At 41.1% G+C, this 19,651-nt stretch overlaps 1 protein-coding gene across 5 annotated transcripts in view; it reads left to right on the top strand.

Moving 5' to 3' along the window:
* The window catches only part of LOC119955586 (ras-related protein Rab-14), a 45,864-nt gene extending 27,662 nt beyond the window's left edge, over nucleotides 1-18,202 (top strand). For all 5 annotated transcript variants that reach the window (XM_038781928.1, XM_038781926.1, XM_038781929.1 and 2 more), the window contains 6 exons: nucleotides 5,972-6,025; nucleotides 10,112-10,289; nucleotides 12,725-12,791; nucleotides 13,822-13,909; nucleotides 15,345-15,375; nucleotides 15,857-18,202. In XM_038781928.1, the coding sequence (XP_038637856.1) occupies nucleotides 5,972-6,025; nucleotides 10,112-10,289; nucleotides 12,725-12,791; nucleotides 13,822-13,909; nucleotides 15,345-15,375; nucleotides 15,857-16,034 (596 nt within the window). In that variant the 3' untranslated portion in view covers nucleotides 16,035-18,202. The remainder of the gene's footprint in view (nucleotides 1-5,971; nucleotides 6,026-10,111; nucleotides 10,290-12,724; nucleotides 12,792-13,821; nucleotides 13,910-15,344; nucleotides 15,376-15,856) is intronic.
* Nucleotides 18,203-19,651: the final 1,449 nt, after the last annotated feature.

Raw genomic sequence — 19,651 nt, 5'->3', positions numbered from 1 at the left:
GTCCATGCCATGTATAAATTGCCTACATCAGTGAATAGATTTCAGAAAGTAATTACACCTGTTGAACTTCAGTGTTTCACATGCAATGGCTGGACATTTTTCTACCAACTCCAGAACCCATAATAACAAGTTTCACTTTCAACAACATAAACCATGCCCAAATTAATAATGGAAATCTGGCTTGTTCATTCACTCGTTATCAGCCACTTCTGGCCTGGTTATTTTTAAACCAAAACTTGAAATGCAATCACCACCAGCTTTCTTATCTGATTGGTATGGTTTGGTATTCTCCTGTCAACTATTTTTAGACTTGAATATTTAAAATACTTCCAGAAGATACAGCTGGCATTCCCTTGAAGCAACCATGATGTTGGAGGCTCTCTTTTTATTTTGCAAGCTTCCTTTTTAAACCGGTAAAGGTTTTTTGAAATTTGAGTTCAAATCCAGGTTATTGCAAGTGTTGATGTTTTTGTAGCTCAATATAAACTGGCCTATAATTTAATTTATGCAGCTGTTTATTTCAAATTGGATGGCTTTCAACCCAATTGTCTAAAATGTGGTACATTAAAGCATATAATTAATACTTCATGCATAATTTTGTATGTTCACATAGTACTATAGAAGATTGCAATAATGTCTAGATCACAGTACAGAAATGGCATATTCCCAAGTCACATTTAGGTTGTCGCATATGGTTTAAATTTTTATAAAAGCTTTGGTGTTGTCTTCTGGCATTTTGTATTGTGTAGCCTTTAAAAAAAATATGTTTTAGAGTACCCAATTCAGTTATTTCAAATGAAGGTGCAGTTTAGCATGGCAAATCCATATCTTTGGGGGCGAAACCTATGCAAACACTGGGAGAATGTGAAAACTTCACACACACGACAGTGACCCAGAGCTGGGATCGAACCTGGGACCTTGGCACTGTGAGGCAGCAATGCTAACCACTCCCTCACTGTGGTGCCCTGTGTAGCCTTTATTAACCAAAATTAATAACGCTAAGATATGTTGTAGCAATAGCTGGAATGCAAATTTCACATTTAACATCTTGACGACAAAGCATTTTTAACTAGTGTAGAATAAAGGTCGGCTTTATTTTCTGAGAATAAAGCCCACTTTATAAAATAAAGTTGCAGTACTGAATCTTGGTCTCTGATTCGCACAAGATTGAAAAATAATTTGGGGCTTTTGAAAAGCAGTTGAACCAGAAGAGAATTTGCAGAGCTACAGAGTAAGGGAATGGGACTGGTAGAACACTCTGGTGTGCCAGCACAAACACAATGGGCTGAATGGTTGCCTTCTGTGCTGTAACCATTCTATGACTCCTTGAAGCTGTATTTGGTTGTTACAAGGATCCCATTGTCTAATATCTTTTATTGCTGTGATTAGTGCTGATTGAAACACTTGCAGGAACTTCACATCATAAAACTAGATAAGACTGCACTAATAAATAAACAAAAAATAGTTCCCCACAATTACACTGTGGTCAAGGAGGCCTCACGGTAGCATGGTGGTTAGCATCAATGCTTCACAGCTCCAGGGTCCCAGGTTCGATTCCCGGCTGGGTCACTGTCTGTGTGGAGTCTGCACGTCCTCCCCGTGTGTGCGTGGGTTTCCTCCGGGTGCTCCGGTTTCCTCCCACAGTCCAAAGATGTGCGGGTTAGGTGGATTGGCCATGCTAAATTGCCCGTAGTGTAAGGTAATGGGGGGATTGTTGGGTTACGGGTATACGGGTTACGTGGGTTTGAGTAGGGTGATCATTCCTCGGCACAACATCGAGGGCCGAAGGGCCTGTTCTGTGCTGTACTGTTCTATGTTCTATGTGTGTGTGGATTTAAACATACAAACATGAGTTGGGAACAGTAGGCTCCTTGTCACCGTGAGCCTGTTCTGCCATTCCATAAGATTATAGCTGACTTGACTAACCTCCACTCTGCTTTCCCACCTACCCCCTATGACCTTTCACCCCCATGCTTATCAGGAATCTATCCACCTCTGATTTAAAAATATTCAGACTCTGCTTCCACCACCTTTTTTGAGGAGAATTCCAGAAGCTCATGACAGAAAAGTTCTCATTTGTAATTTTCACAGTTTAACACGAACATTTCTTAAACGACCATGTGGGCTGACACATGCAAAACATCTAAAAAAAAAGAGCAGTAAACCAAGTCCCCATATTACCCGTATACCAAGTTCCCTGTCCTTATCTAACATTGCCATGCCTCCTGTTTTCCTCTTTTTTTTTTTTCACTCCCCCCTCCCTCCCCGACTGCTGACGTTCAAATTTCCTTGAAGAAATCGATGAAAGGCTGCTATCCGGTGAAACCCCTGAATTGATCCCCTCAGGGCGAACTTTATTTTTTCCAGACTGCAAAACCCTGTCATATCGCTGACCCACACTCCTGACTCGGGGGTTCCGAGTCCCTCCATCACAGCAAAATCCATCTCCGGGCCACCATGGAGGAGAAGGTCAGGACATCGCCCCTGCCCTCCCCTGCCAATACCCCAAATATTGCCAGTTCTGGACTCTTCTCCCTTCCAGGACTTCTGACATAATGTCCGCAAATCCCTGCCAGAATCCCATCAATTTGGACATGCCCAAAACAGACGTACGTGATTTGCCAGGCTACACCGCCCACATGGAGGCTTGTGAGGATCGGAGGCCTGTTTGGGGTAATTGAACATATCCAATAACTAAGGTCCACGCTGCTCCAAGACCTGTGTAGCCTTTATTAACCAAAATTAATAACGCTAAGATATGTTGTAGCAATAGCTGGAATGCATGGGCGTTGCCAGATTGCATCAAACCAGTATATTTAAAAATCTCATCAGAGCATAATGGAGTCTAGCTCACTGCTTCTGTCCATCTCGATTACTGGCAGATTGTGGGGGGCTCTGATCCATAATGATTGCGATAGAAGGATTTAAAAGCCACATTGACCTGGGAGGGGGCAGAAATGAGGCTACTACCAAATTGAGCATTTGAGTGATCTCGCGAGAGGCTGAGCCAGATGGCGACTGGCCGCCTCCACGTACTCCACTGCCCTGTTGGTAGACAATAGCTTGAACTGGGTCTGTAATTATTTCCTACTTGCCAATAGGTCCAGAATAGCATCAAGTGAGTACTGGTGATCATCTTGAACGGAATCCACCAGCAAGAACACTGGCCAAAGGGAAATCAGCACAAGTCAGCAAACTGCCTTACCCCTCCCAAAATCATTGCCATTGAATGTGACCACACCCAAAAGCAAACAAAGACTTGTACTTAAAAACCTATATAGAGCATGCCTATATTGAATGTAAATCAGTGGTTAACCCTGTTGCTTCACAGTTCCGGGGACGCAGGTTCGATTCCCAGCTTGGGTTACAGCCTGTGCAGAGTCTGCACGTTCTCCCCGTGTCTGATTTGGTATCCTCCGGGTACTCCGGTTTCCTCCAAGTCCCAAAAGATGTGCTGTTGGGTAATTTGGACATTCTGAATTCTCCCTCCGTGTACCCAAACAGGCGCTGGAGTGTGGCGACTAGGGGATTTGCACAGTAACTTCAGGAGTGTTAATGCAAACCTACTTGTGACAATAAAGATTATAAAAACAAAATCTGAGCTAATTTTCTTTAACAAACTACTGTGATGAGATGCGGAGGACCCTCCAAAACCACTCCTGTTAATAACTTCCTAGTTGGCATGGAGACTCCTAGCTTGAGAAAGAGGAATGTAGATAAAATAAAATAATAACCAATTCCCCATTTAACTTGGTACACCCCACTTGTGACTAAATGTTGTGCCGAACAACAACACTGAAAGAAACTATATATTATGAACCCCCAATCTAATCCGAGGCAATAAGAACTTAACCTGAATAAGAAATACAACATGCAAATTATGTAGTGAGGCGGCAGATCAAAAATTTAGAACTTTTTTTTCCCTAAAGACTACTCTTAAAGCGAGGCTGATAGACATCCCGAACCTCACTCCTCTTGTACAGGGTAATCTTCACTCCATTAAACGTGGCTCTTCGTTCGTCGACTTTGCGTCACGTCCTGGTGGAGTGGGATTCCCATTTGAAATTGTGGTGTTCCCATGCCCATCGCAAAACCCCCTCTTTTTCTCTTTTCTTTTTCCTAAAACTGTGGAATCGTCAACACACCTGGTGGATCTTCAGAACAAGGGTTCTGTCAAAGTGAGACATGGGCTTGGTATAATTCTGACAGGGATGCAATTCCACCCTTGCCCACCATTTTGAGGAACATGGCTAAGAAATAATCCGTGAGGCATGACCCTCCTTCCACGCTGGCAACCTCCAATCCAGATGTTCTGCCTCCTGGACCGGTTTTCCAGGTCATTCAGCATGGCTCTATTTGTTCCAGCCACTGGTCATATCGACATCCAGCGCGGCAGTCCAGTTCTGGTCCAATAAAGCCACTGCCATACTCTTTTTTTTAAATTTTTTAAAATATGAATTCATTTTTTCCAATTATGGGGCAATTTAGCATGGCCAATCCACTTTCCCTGCACATCTTTGGGTTATGCGGACAAAACCCACACAAACATGGGGAGAATTTGCAATTTCCACATGGACAATGACCCAGCATCGGGATCAAACCGTGAGGCAGCAGTGCAAACCACTGTTAGCGTGCTACCCCACCTCCATACTCTTGGTCATGGCTCCATGGACTTTGATAGTCTCCCTAGTTTTTCCCAGAGCCACTCGAATGGGGACTACGGCCTTGTTGGCTGATATTTTTAAGATCCCCTAACCACGATTTGTCAGTGCTTCTCAAACACTCTTCACCAAGATACCAGTGAGAACCGGCCATAAGTAGACAGAGAAAAAAACCGCCTCCACCATCTTTTCTCCCTTTGAGCCCTGATTGGCTTCAGACTCTGTCAGCAAATTTCTGCTCATCCCTCATTGTTTTTTCTGCGCAACTCAGCAAAGCGCGAACTCTATCCTGGTAACGAGCATGGGTTTCCAAGGAATAAACAGCCGCTGGTGCCAAGAAAAAGAGCAAAAAGATCAGTTCTCCTGTGGGAGTCACCTCGTGCGTCTCTTCCTCTACATTACGCCACTGGAAGTCTCTAGATTTTCTAATTAATTGTGCTCACTCTCATTCCTACGTTCAGTTTCCTGTTAGTTAGCCAACCTTCTTCAATCCATGCAAAATGTTGTCTTTTACACCATCAGCTTTTATTTTCTGCAATAACCTTTTGAAGTGGCACCTTATCAAATACCTCCTGGAAGTACAGTACATCCACAAGATCCCCTTTATCCATAGCAACTGTTACTACTTCAAAGAACACCAAGAAAGGTACCCCCGCCTCAAAACCTTGACTGTACCAGATTCTATTGAATTTATTTAAGTGCACTGCAGTGACACCTGGCCTATAGTTTCTTGTGTATCCCTGACAAATGTTCAGTTCATCTAACATCTCCTATCTTCCATTATTAATTTCCAAGACTCCCTTTCTACAGGACCAATTCTCTTTTAAAAAAAAATAATTTTTATTAAGATTTTCACAAAATATAAAAAAACAACCGCGGTAAAAACCCAAGAACAACACCCACCCAACTACAAAAGCAACTGCAAACAAAAAAACCAACAAAAAAAAACCACACCAACAACAAAAGGGAAAGAGATAACACCCGCCACATCCCACAAACCCATGTACACAGTTCTCCCTCCCACCGAACCAAACCCCCCCCCCCCCCCCCCCCCCTAAATGAGTAAAGATCATTTCAACATTAAATGCAACAGTAATTAGCATATTTGATATTTAAAACTTGAAATCAAGTTGAAACCTTGCAATGTCTGATGAAATCCCTGTCCAACTTTCTTTCCAAGGGACACTGGCAGATCACTTAGAAATAGCAAGATGGAATTCCCGGAAAGATAATAGGATGAGAGCAAAAAAAATGAGGCAGCTATGATTGTAATTTTATTTAATGTTGACTTTAATCCTTTTTACCAACAGGAGACATGGGTGTAGGAAAGTCCTGCTTGCTTCATCAATTCACAGAAAAGAAATGTAAGTAAATATGCTGGAAACACCTAGTCTGAATGTTCTTACTAAGGAACAAAGAACAATTACAGCACAGGAGCATGCCCTTCGGCCCTCCCAGCCTGCGCCGATCCAGATCCTTTATCTAAACCTGTCGCCTATTTTCCAAGAATCTACTTCCCTCTGTTCCCGCCCATTCATATATCTGTCCAGATGCATCTTAACTGATGCTATTGTGCCTGCCTCTACCACCTCCACTGGCAAAGCGTTCCAGGCACCCACTACCTTCTGCATTAAAAACAAGTTCCACGCACATCTCCCTTAAACTTCCCTCCCCCCCCCCCACCTTGAAATCGTGACCCCTTGTAATTGACACCCCCACTCTTGGAAAAAGCTTGTTGCTATCCACCCTGTCCATACCTCTCATAATTTTGTAGACCTCAATCAGGTCCACCCCTCGACCTCCGTCTTTCCAACGAAAACAATCCTAATCTACTCAACCTTTCTTCATAGCTAGCACCCTCCATATCAGGCAACATCCTGGTGAGCCTCCTCTGCACCCTCTCTAAAGCATCCACACCCTTCTGGTAATGTGGCGACCAGAACTGCACGCAGTATTCCAAATGTGGTTTAACCAAAGTCCTATACAACTGTAACATGACCTGCCAACTCTTGTACTCAATACCCCGCCTGATGAAGGCAAGAATGCTGTATGCCTTCTTGACCACTCTATCAACCTGTGTTGCCACCTTCAGGGTACAGTGGACCTGAACTCCCAGATCTCTCTGTACATTAATTTCCCCCAGGACTCTTCCATTGACCGTATAGTCCGCTCTTGAATTAGATCTTCCAAAATGCATCACCTCGCATTTGCCTGGATTGAACTCCATCTGCCATTTCTCTGCCCAACTCTCCAATCTATCTATTTTTGCTGTATTCTCTGACAGTCCTCCTCGCTATCTGCAACTCCACCAATCTTAGTATCATCTGCAAACTTGCTAATCAGACCACCTATACCTTCGTCCAGATCATTTATGTATATCGCAAACAACAGTGGTCCGAGCATGGATCCCTGTGGAGCACCACTAGTCACCTTTCTCTATTTTGAGACACTCCCTTCCACCACTGCTCTCTGTCTACTGTTGCCCAGCCAGTTCTTTATCCATCTAGCTGGTACACCCTGAACCCCATACGACTTCACTTTTTCCATCAACCTGCCATGGGAAACTTTATCAAACGCCTTACTGAAGTCCATGTATACGACATCTACAGCCCTTCCCTCATCAATTAACTTTGTCACTTCCTCAAAGAATTCTATTAGGTTTGTAAGACATGGGGTGAAATTCTCCGACCCCCCCGCAGAGTCGGAGAATCGCCCAGGGCCGGCGCAAATCCTGCCCCCACCGTGGCAGAAATTCTCCGCCACCCGGGAATTGGCGGGGCGGGAATCACGCCCCGCCGATTGGCGAGCCCCCCGCAGCGATTCTCCGGCCCGTGATGGGCTGAAGTCCTGCCACTGAGAGGCCAATCCCCCTCCCCCCGCCGCCGCCGACACTGCCTCCGTCATGGCGGAGGCGGAAGAGAATCCCCCAGCGCGCATGCGCTGGTGGTGACGTGAACCTGACGGACCGGCGCATGCGCGAACCGGCGAAGGCCTTTCGGCCAGTTTTGGCGCCGGTTGGCGCTACGCCGGGACCCCCCCCGCACCGCCGGGTAGGGGTGAATCCCGGCCATGACCTTCCCTGCATAAAACCAACCTGCCTATCACTGATAAACTGATACTGTTGCTGTTGAGTTGCTAACTTCAGTTTAATCCAGTGCCTTAACCTCAACTTTTATGTACTGAAATTCGGATCATATTTTTGTATCTTATTTAAAACTTATCACAGCATGCTTAAAAATAATCCGAAGCTGGTATTTCCCAAATATGTGCTAGTATTTGTGTCTGCATGCAGTTAGGCAGAAATTGAATAATTTTCTCAATTGAAGATTGCATGCACCAGTATAGTGCAAAACTGGCTTCAGATTATTTTGGTAGTAATGTTGCTTTTCATTGTAAATGCTGCTTTTTAATTGCACATATGTGCTAAGTGCTAAATTTTAGTTGCGGAGCTCTTGTTGCAACAGTCCGTCAAGGTAGCAGTTCTCATTTAGCAACAAGATCTTTTTCAATCCTTCACTGAACAAGATTTCAATCGAAGACTTAAGAGCTGATCTGCTGGCTTGCAGATCTTATTTTGTAATTCCAGACATCCATCGCCCAGTTTAATAAAAGTCTCATAGTTTTGAGGATGAAAATGCCGTAAATTCCAAGAAATGTCTCTTTCTGAAACCTGACTTTGCCAGGTTTCACTTTGCTCAGTGTTAGCACTCTTTCCTCTAAAGTCGCATGGTTCAGAGTTAAAGCCCTTCTCTGGGGCATGAGCACACCGATGTTCTTGTACATTATGGTGCTGAATTTTGGATGCGATGTTAAAGCCAAACTTATCTGTAGCAGACATAGAATGTTTTATTAAACCCCCCCCCCCCACAAATAGTATTGTTTTATCTTGATGATGTGTCTCAATCCTCATCAACAGACTAAGATTTTTTTTCCTTGGATGCTCTTCTGCAGAGGACCCTGCAATAGAATATAATCCATTTGTTTATCCACTTGATTATTACGGAATCTTCATTGTGTTTTGATTCTTAGCCTTTGAAATCCTGTGTTTTTCAGGATGTACTAATGAGGAAAATGAAGTGAATGTTGTTGTGTATGTCTTCTGCATGAAGCTCTTGCATGTTGTTTTTTCCAGCCCACTCCTGAAATTAGTTTTTCATTTAACAGATATCTGAGCATCGCTAGGTTGTGAAATTATAGTGGGTGACTTATTATTGATGGCATATTGTCTCGTGCTGAAAGAATGCTGTCACTTACTGGATGAGGTGCAGGCCTGATTTAAAGTGGAGTTAATGTACTCTGGCAGAGGAGCAGCATTAACAGCTGATATTTAGCAATGATGGGTGCTGCCCAATGTGATGGCATGCAGACCAAGAAAGCCTTCTAAATGGGGAGGAAAAGTATTGGAAAGCATGTACCATGCCAGTAAAATAAGGAAAGTTGAAATACTAAATCAGTGTTATTGTATTGGATTTGATTTACTGTCGTATGTATCGAGGTACAGCAAAAGTATTGTTCTGTGTACAGTCAAGACAGATTGTTGTATACATGAAGGCTCTTCCCCTCTACCCCCTCCTTCACACACACCTGAGGCAGCATGCATCATTTGACTGAATCATGATTTAGTGCATCAACTTGTTTGTTCATATATGTTGTAATGTGCAACTGGGCTTTCAAATATCTGACTTGTGTATTTAAAACTTAATTAGGCATTGATTTCATAAATCACAAATTTTCTCAAGTTGCAGCTGAGTAGTAGGACTGCATGCTGCAAAAGTGCAGGGAGGTGTCAAAGGGTGTGTTGTCATTTAATATCAGCAGATAAAAGTTGTGGGGAGAAGACATTGCATAATATGCCAAAGTGCATTTCAACAATAATTCTGTTATAGTAGAATCTGTTAGACTGGAATCTGGATGCTTCAAATGCACTTTTTTTTTTTGGTTTTACTTTTGGCCTTTTTGATTTGGACCAGTCATATCTTTTGTGATGTTCCTCGGCCATTGGCTGCTCTCTCTTGCTCTCCTCTCTAGAAAAAAAGATGCAGCCCTGGCATCTGCTATGAGAATGCAAATTGAAAAGGGGAAAAATGAAACATTAAAGATTTAAGCCTAAATCTTACTATTTTCAGATGCCATTGTATTTTCAAATTTGGGAGGAAGGATTGCCGTATCTTTGAGGCACCTAACATAATTTTCTTGGGTGTAGTTTGATGCAGGCACCTGAGAAAAGTTTAGGAAATGTACTTCACCAAAATATAAAATGTGCTCTTGTGCATCTGCATATACACACCAAAACTAGGATGTACCAGATTCACACTCACTAGCTGTGCAAAGATAGCTGAAGTAACTTTTTAGGTTTCAGAGTGGTAGTTAGTATAAAAATCTCCAGTAATATATAGAGATGTTTTTCCTATAATTCCCTTAATTTTAATTTGTTTTCTCTACCAACCTAGTTATGGCTGATTGTCCCCACACAATTGGGGTAGAGTTTGGAACCAGAATAATTGAAGTTAGTGGTCAGAAGATCAAGCTTCAGATCTGGGACACAGCTGGCCAAGAGCGGTTTAGGGCTGTTACACGAAGTTACTACAGAGGCGCTGCAGGAGCTCTCATGGTCTATGATATCACCAGGTAATTCTACAAAACCATGCTTGATTTTGTTGTTGAAATATTGGGCTCCAAATTCTAGTTGCCACATGAAATCTGTGTTTGATGCTGTGTGTAATAGTTTTCTGTAAAATTTCTAATTAGCTTCACCTTGAACAGATTGATTTTATTTTTAATTGTTGTACTAATGCAGTTTTCCTGTTGATAGCTGACATTTTTCCTAAGGTGCATTTCAAAATTTACAGTGGCTTTTCAGCTTTGAGTACTGATCTCCAATGCAAGCAAATAATCTAGTATTGTTAGAATTTGGACTTTGCTACTCACTCTGTCCCTCCCATTTGCTCTCCCCAATCCTCATCAGCCTAGAGGATAAATACCTCTTGGGCAAAGGCTTTTGTTATGGGTGCGGTCTGTGCTGTTTATTGCAAGGCATCAATCCTTTCAACATAGCACTTATCTGAGTTAAGAGCAAAATAAAAGGATTTGATGTATTCAATTATTGGTAGCTCTGTTTCTTAACAGTGCTGGTCTGCCCAGATTATACTTTGAAGGAGGTTTTGATCCAAAGAATGCATATAGATACTATGGAAATAATTTCCATTGATACCAACAGATCAGATGCTTTTATTCTTTTCTAGGAACAAAATTCTTCATACTTCAAATCATGTGCATTGTTCAATTTGAATATCTGCGATTCTTTGCAATTTTCCTCTTATTTCTACTCCCCTCCACTTAATAATTTGGAATGCAGTTGAAAAAGGGTAGCACAAGTAGATAGCACTGTGGCTTCAGGGTCAGGGTCCTGGTTCGATTTCCCCGCTGGGCCACTGTCTGTGCGGAGTCTGCACGTTCTCCCCTTGTCTGCATGGGTTTCCTCTGGGTGCTCAGGTTTCCTCAGACAGTCCAAAGATGTGCAGGTTAGGTGGATTGGCCATGCTAAATTGCCCTTAGTAACCAAAAAGGTTCGGAGGGGTTATTGGGTTATGGGAATAGGGCGAGGTAGTGGGCCGAGGTAGGGTGCTTTTCTAAGGGTCAGTATAGACTCGATGGGCCGAATGGCCTCCTTCTGCACTGTATGTTCTGTGATACCTTGCCCACCGTTACGGTCTAGACTCAAAGAAGAATGTAAGTGTCAAGTCAACAATTTGGGGCCAAGCCCAATCCTTTCGACACATGACCCTTCAGAGGTCGCTGTTGAGCACCAATCCTGAAGAGTTTTATTTTCGAAAGTGTGCTGAGGTCCATGTTGCCTCTCCTTAATTAAGTCAGAAAGCTCAACACTGAACCTAGGATAGTTTTTATGTTTTTAGTGCAGCTGTGCTTGCAAGTTAAAAGTACAGAAAAGCTAAAGATGTAATATAAACATTTTTCGCTTTATGCTGCATTTTAGTGGGCATTACTGCAGCAAGTTTTAATTTGTATATTGTCTTTAATAAAATGGAACATCCCAAGGCACAAGGGAGCTTAAATGTAGTGAGCCGCGCAAGGTGACATTGTCAGATGAAGCTTGAGCAAAGAGGCAAGTTTTAAGGATTGTCTTGATGGGCAGCAAGATGGAGAGGAGTAAGCTTTGTCCCACGTAACTGAAAGTGCAATGACCAATGATTGGGTGATTAAGAGGCCAGAATTAGAGAAGAGCATATATCTCAAAAGGTTTTGGGTTGGAGAAAGTTGGGGGTGACCTTTTTTGGATGGATTTTAGCACAAGCTGCAAATTAAAGTTTGAGGCATTGCTTGACTTGGGAGCCTGAAGGTGAATCTGTGTGGGTTGAGACTTGGGGAGCAAAATTTTGGATGATCAAGTACTTGAGGATTGAATGTAGAAGAGCAGCCAAGAGTGCTTTAAATAATCAAGTCTGAGGAAATGACTGCATGAATGAGGGTTTTATCAGATGAGCCAAGATGGACGTGTTATGGAGGTGGAATGATCTAGCAAGGAAATGAAGGTAGAAGTTCAACTTGGTCAAATGTAATACCAAGGTTGCAATCAGACTGGCTTAATCTCGTTTGTTGCCGGGGAGAAAGAGATGGAGTCAATAACTAAGGAACTGTGTTTGTAGCAGGACTAAAAAGCAATGACTTTAATCTTCTGAATATTTAATTGGAGGAAATTTCTCATCCAGCTCTGGACGTTCTGATAATTTAGCAAGTGGAGGAGTTGGGCGAGATGGTGGTGAGGTAGAGCTGGGAGTCATCGGCATACTGCAGAATGCCTCCAGTTTGGTATGGCTTGCATAATGTGAGCAATGAACTTCATCATGTCTCTGCTGTGCATGCAAGAGGTAATCTTTGTGTGCACAAGATATCTTAATAAAGATATTGGGATTCTAACATTTAATTCTCCTTTTTAAATTTAATATGACACGAGAGCCTCCATATATTAATTTGAAGTATGCTGTTGAACTATTAAATTGAATAATGCTTGTGTATTAATTGTAATCTCCCTATCTTTTTCTTAGGAGAAGTACTTATAACCACCTTAGTAGCTGGCTTACAGATGCAAGAAACTTAACTAATCCAAATACTGTAAGTTAAATGGCAGGTAACAGGCGATGTGCATCTTATAGTTTTGAAGTATTCACTCTGTTTCTCTCTTTACTTAGCAGATTTCATTCTGTATAAGCTGAAGCCCGTGCCATTCACTGTGTCTCCCACTGAATTGGCATTGCCCAAGTTGCATTGTGTTCAACTTTGCAATGCCCCTTGGGCCATTATCTGGTCTGTTGTCACAAGTTGAAATGACTGTTGTCTTGTATTTAAATAGCTCAACTGAATTTGAGTCATGCAAAAGAACTGATTGTTGCAAAGCTCCTTTTGTATTGCAGGAGTTGATTTCCAAATTTGTTTTTTTTTTTCAATCCAAATCTGAGTCTACCACCAAACTATAAATAATGGATTTAGAAACTTGAGCTGAAAGTTGAGTCTTGGAATCTGAATTAAAAGAAAATATAAGGAAGCTCCAGATTCTTGTGCTTTATTAGTCTTTTTTTTAGCAACTAACTTTTGGTGAGCTTAAAACCATTGACAATTGAAGCTGATGGGCCCAACCCACAAATAATGGGGTATGTTTTGAGCAGCCAGCCATTGGCACAGAAAGGTGAGGATGCGTTTGGATCAAATGTTCATATTGAATAAATGTTGAGTTTTAAACCAGCCGAAGAGATTGATGCACATGCAACATTTTTTAGGATGAAAATGTGCAGAAACATTTCGAGCTAAATTTTAGGGTTGACCACCATTCTGGTGACACAACATCTGTGAGCTTGCCATCTCCCTATCCCAGATGTATTAGTTGTGCAAAGCTTATGTTATCTGATATTAATTGTAAAATATTCATGAAATTAGGTGTGTACATGTAAATTTTTAGTGTGGTAGTGCTGCAGTATTGTTTTGTTATCCGTACATCTGTTTAAATCAACTTCTGTATCAAGGCACAGTTTTAACCAAGCAGGCATACAGTTTATAGTAAACAATTTTTGGTTGTGAAGCACTTGAACCTACATTATGGGCAGAAATTGGCATCCTGGAATATTTACTTTTTTTTTTGTTCACACAGGTGATTATTCTTATAGGAAATAAAGCCGACCTCGAAGCTCAACGAGATGTAACGTACGAAGAAGCCAAGCAGTTTGCTGAAGAAAATGGTAGGTTTCCTGGCTGCAGAATATCTTGTTTGCACACTGATTTGGTCTGAAAAATAGCAGCAGGGGGCTTCTGTAGAGAGGTACTAAAATTCGGGAGCATGATCTGAATAAGTTTCTGGCCAAGGCGAATTAAATATGAATTATAATGAATTTCGTTTTTTTGTTCCAAAATTTAGAGTACCCAATTTTTTTTTCCAATTGGCAATTTAGTGTGGCAAATCCACCTAACCTGCACATCTTTGGGTTGTGGGGGTGAAACCCACGTAGACATGGGGAGAATGAATTTCTTAATTCCTTAATCTCTTGCAAGGGAGAGACTTGGGCACATTACCTGCTAATTTGAGTGGAGCTATATTTTGGGGACTCTGACTGACTGTCTTCAGCCGGTCACAAGATTTAATAGAATATTAAGTGACTTTATATTGATTATCATTACAGCTAGTTAATTCATAGCAATTTTCTTATAGCTACTGGCCACCTTCAGTGGGCTGGGGTATTTTGTGTTTGTGCCATTTAGTTGCTGCCTTTGAGCTGGTGTCTTCTGTGTCATGAGAGTGCCGTTAAGAATTGGATGTTTAAGAAATATACCTTTTAAGAAATGAGGCTGATCATGTTACTGAAGTGATGTCACGGGGGGAGCTGAGTTCACCTCTGCTATTGGGAGTTTTAGTTTCAGTTTGAAGAAAGCTTGGGTATGGCTGTGAGCTGCATTGCTGGTGATCTCTGCCATGAAGGACTATCTCTTAATCCTTTGGTGAAATCGGAAGTGTGAAAAGGTGTCCGTATTGAATATATAAATCTAATGTGCTTCTGTTTGAAGGATTTGTTCAGTCTTTTGGATGTGTGAAGGAACAACTTGCAGGATTGGGTAGTGTTATTTTCGGGGTTATCTTTGAAGTAAAGGGTGTTAAGAGATCCAATGTTTATTTAAAAGGTTAATTTGAGTTCATGGAATAAAAATTGTTTTAAAACCCACGTGTCCACAATTGTAATACAATTGTGTACAACTGGGGAACAAGCTTTGTGCTTCAAAAGCAACAATCCATTAAAGGTGGCGGGGGTTGGTTGAACTCAATGATACATTTTGGGGTTGTGAAAACACCTCTCCCATAACATTTGTCCAGGATTATGCTTTAATTCAGTGACATTATATTGAATTCATGTTTTTAAAAAACCTTTACTGTGGTGTGGTTAGTCTTCACTGGATTGCAAGTTGGCCCACTTATAAAAGAAGAGCTGTCAACAAGAGAGCAAGGCCACCACTTTGCAACCACACTACAAACCTAAATGGGTAGTAATATGGCTGCTGTTTTACTGCTGCATTCCCTTCCACAAGACATTGCAGCATAAATTGGAGACTTAATTTATAACCTTTAAGTCTTTTCCTTTTGTAGGCAGAATTTCCCTGCTAACATTTTAATTTGTTTTGCTACAGGTTTACTATTCCTTGAAGCAAGTGCAAAAACGTAAGTGTGCTTCTTCCATCACCTGAAAGACAACTTGGTTTATGGACCTTTGAATAATTCCACTTAATTCAAGGCTTTGGTTAAAATGGATTGTGATTTTTATTTTCCTGCTGCTCTTCCTGTCTTAGCCTATCACATGTCCACGGTGTTTTTTTAAAAACATAAAGCAAGTTAATTTTATTGAGGCTACTTCTAAAAAGAAAAGAGAAACTGTTATTTTCCCTATCATTAATTATGTTCCATTCAAGAGAACCCCTGCTCATTTTATGGTTTTCCATGTTGGGCAGAATTTGTCACTGAAATATTTGGGCTGGTTTTGTAAAATCAAAAGTAACTGACTACCCTATGGAAGAATGGTCACGTAAATGGGTCTGGCAAGGCAATTTTTTCAATCTTGGCTGCTATTCAGCTTGATATCATGAAACATTTTTTATACTGTAGCTTGCATAAGAATATAAATAATGCCTCCTTTTGTTCTTAGGGGTGAGAATGTGGAGGATGCATTCCTGGAGGCAGCCAAGAAAATTTACCAGAACATACAGGATGGCAGCCTGGATCTGAATGCTGCTGAATCTGGAGTACAGCACAAACCCTCTGCTCCTCAGGGTGGGCGACTAATCAGTGAACCCCAACCCCAGAGAGAAGGCTGCGGCTGCTAGTGATCTTAGCCAGCCAACATCTTGACCTTTCACATCTTTCTCTTGTGTCTTTGTCAAAGCAGTATTTCTAGCTGCCTCCTCGTCTGCTGATAATCTGACAGGATAAATTTTGCTGCTGTGACAACAGTTTAACATGATGATATATGGCTCTCAGCTAAACCACCGTAGATGTTTATCAGGTTACAAAGAAAATGAGTAGAGTAATAAAACCTCTCCTGCATGGAATTTAGAATTGAAATATTTTCTTACTTGTTCTTGTGGTAGTTTCTCATCATCATCCCTCGATCTGCGATCTGACTTCATTGCCCCTGTCAGCTAAACGTCACGCTGACATTGCCTAATTCCATTTTCTCCCTCGCAGGCGCTATAGAAATAACCTTGCCATTCATTAAAAAAAAATGTACAGTAAAAACTCTCCTGTTCTGCCATACAACTGTTGTCTATGCTGTTCAAAGTTACTGATGGGTTCTTTGACTGTGAACCGACATCCAACTCAAACTGGATAGGGTGTCTGTAATGTGTAGAGTGTGCTTGTTGCTGTTCATGAGATCCCCACCCAGTTACATGTTTTCACGGGGTTCTAATTCCAGCTCTTTGTCTTAACCTTGCACAGGGAAATGGCTATTACTCCTCTTTCCCTCTTAAGACGCAAACAAAGGCTTTAGCGTGCTTTTTGTCATTTTATTCTTTACGTTTATTAACATACGTAAATATGTATAAAATTTGAAGGAACTGAACTAACATTTAAATACATCTGTGTGTATATGATTTTAATGAAGAAACAAATTGATCACTGGCACTATAAGTACCAGTTTGTACAGAACAATCTGAGACCATGTTGCCCCTTTAAGCACAGAATGGATATAATCACATTTTAAAAAGAAGCAAAACGAGCAGTACTTTAACACTATTTTGAGTTTCGTATTCTTTTGTTGTCTTGTTCCATCATTGCACTGTGGAAAATCTCTACCATTTAATAATCCTGTTGTTGTGCAATCGACCGTGTAATGTTCTCTGTAGCTGTCTTGCATTTTATGGCTGTATTTACTGCCTTACATCATTCAAAAAGAAACAACTGGGTGAATGAATGCAAACCTGTGCTTTTAACTCAACACATTTAGGTGCAAATTGTCCTCTGAATTGGATAGCCAAATTCCATTCAAAACGCAGACTTTAAGGGAGATTTGTTTATTTTTTAAGAATTTTGTTCACTGTATTAAACACTTTTGGGTAGGGTGATTCTGACCTAACTTTCAAGGGGTGAAAGTAGTTTTTCAAATGGTGATTCAGCACATTTGCCTTGGGCGGCATAATTGTGGATTAAATGCTGATTAATGATCTGCATCTTCAGTTGTGTATAAAATGGGTCTGTACTGTTTAAGCATTATTTCTATCAAGAAATCAAGAATAATGTTCAAAATCCCCGTAATATAGAAACGCGCAGTTGAAAATTCTCTCATCCTTGTAGAAACATGGGATCCTTTATGGAAATGTGTGGGAAGGCCAAAACTGGAATCTGCAATACAGGTGTATTGAAAATTTGTCAATCTGTACACTGTCCCTTGCTCATAGTGTATTGCTATTAATTTTTAGAATGAGGCTTTCTGTTGAGTATATGGAAGTATAGTCAAAGGCAATATGGTTGGGAGTCTCTTGTCTTGGTTACAATGTTAAGCCTTTGCTTTAGTGAGGTGTTGCCCAGGGACCACAGCCTGCAGATACAACACGCAGGAATTTGACAAGGTGTTTCATTCTAAATTTGCTAAAGTTTGCTTTAGTAGTTTGGTGGTATGAGATCTGAACTACTCCTGAACAGCTTACAGTAGGTTTTGTTTATATCTGTGACAGAAAATTACTTTGAACTGCTGTACTTTTCATTTCATTTGATGGAACAAATGCTATTAATCTGAATATTTGTAAATAAAGTACCTGTATCTAGTTAATTTGTCCTTGTACTCTTTTTAAGAATGTAATTACATATCCTCCTGCCTCTTTGTTAATTGGCATTCCTTAATGTGGCAGATAAGGAGCTAGATGTGTGCAGTGCTCTGGCAATGCAATGTATACTTGAAAGTACTTTGAAAAGAAACAGTTCATGCCAGGTGGAGTTGTAGCCAAATGGCACTGAACTTGGGATTTGTGGAATAAATGATGGAAGTTGGCAAACCCTCCTGAGTTGCCTTTTACTTTTTCTTCGAAAAATTCGAAAAAATCCAAAAAGTATAGCTTGGGGACTAGTTTTAAACATTATACATTAAAAATTCAAGTTAAACCATGAGTCTGGAGCAAAGTGGGACTCATCAATTTTATTTCTGTGTTAAATATAGCAACTCGTGACCCTGAAGCTTGTGAAACACTGCAATTGTGGCATTTTAATGTCTCATGTTGGCATCTTCAAATATGGAATGGCGCCTCCTTTAATATGAATAAATCCAAGTATTCCTTCACCTGCATAGCAGGGGCGCACATCTTATTTGATTTAATTTATTTTTTTTAGCCAGCAATGTTGAGAGCTCATGGTTCAATTCTTCGATAAGTTTCTACCCTCAAACCAAATATTTTCTGTGGAACTAACTTTCCTTGCCCCAATACTTGCTGCCAGCTGCTCCTTTTTGGGGGACAGAATCTGTTGCCCTCTTGTAAATTGTCATTGTCCACCTTTTGACTTGATTGTTCTCCAGCCGATGCTACTTCTCAAACTTCCATTGTTCCAAACAACAGTGGCTGGCTTAGCACAGTGGGCTAAATAGCTTGCAATGCAGAACAATGTCTGCAGCGTGGGTTCAATTCCCGTACCAGCCTCCCCGATCAGGTGCCGGAATGTGGGGACTAGGGGCTTTTCACAGTTACTTCATTTGAAGCCTACTTGTGACGAGCTATTATTATTATTATCTGTACTTGGTGTATTTTAATTCCAGCTCTGATTACATCTCCTCCACTGTTCAAATCCTTGGTCAAAGTCACCAATTCCTTGACCTATTTGTGGCACTCCATAATCATCAACGCAGTTCAATCTTTTTCCTGTGTGACTATCCTTGCCTGGCTCCACTTCTTTACATTCCAATCCATAACTAGTGCATGGGTTTTTCCCTATTCTATGTTTACACCATGTGTACGACCTAGACTCATCCTTGGCCCTGTCTTAGTTTAGATGTTACTCTTGGATGTTTTATCCATGGGTGCGGATATATTTACATTTGGCAAATATCGGCCCTACCTTTTCCACAATGATCAGATTTCATGCCTGCTATGAAGTCCCAAATGTACTAGAACTTCAATCTTGATGTTAGCAACTCAAAAGGCAATTTCATGCTCCATATTCTGAAATGATTTGAGGGTTGGTATAGGTGTATACAAGATTTTGAAGGTTCAGACAAGGTAGACAAAGAAAAGCTGTTCTGATTAGCTGATGACACTAGGACTGGGGTACTGATTTAAGATCTTGGGCAAGAGATCCAGGGGGAATGTAAAGAACATCTTTACGCTGAATATTAATGATCTGAAACTTGCTGCTTGCGAGACTGATAGAAGTGGAGACAATTTCTGATGGCAAAAGGAAATTGTACACTTGAGGGGCAATAAATTTGCAGGTCTATGTGGAGAGGTGAGAATGAGAC

Source organism: Scyliorhinus canicula, chromosome 21, assembly GCF_902713615.1.
Source record: "Scyliorhinus canicula chromosome 21, sScyCan1.1, whole genome shotgun sequence".
NCBI classification, from domain to species: Eukaryota; Metazoa; Chordata; class Chondrichthyes; order Carcharhiniformes; family Scyliorhinidae; genus Scyliorhinus; species Scyliorhinus canicula.
This window is presented reverse-complemented; position numbering and strand designations above follow the sequence as displayed.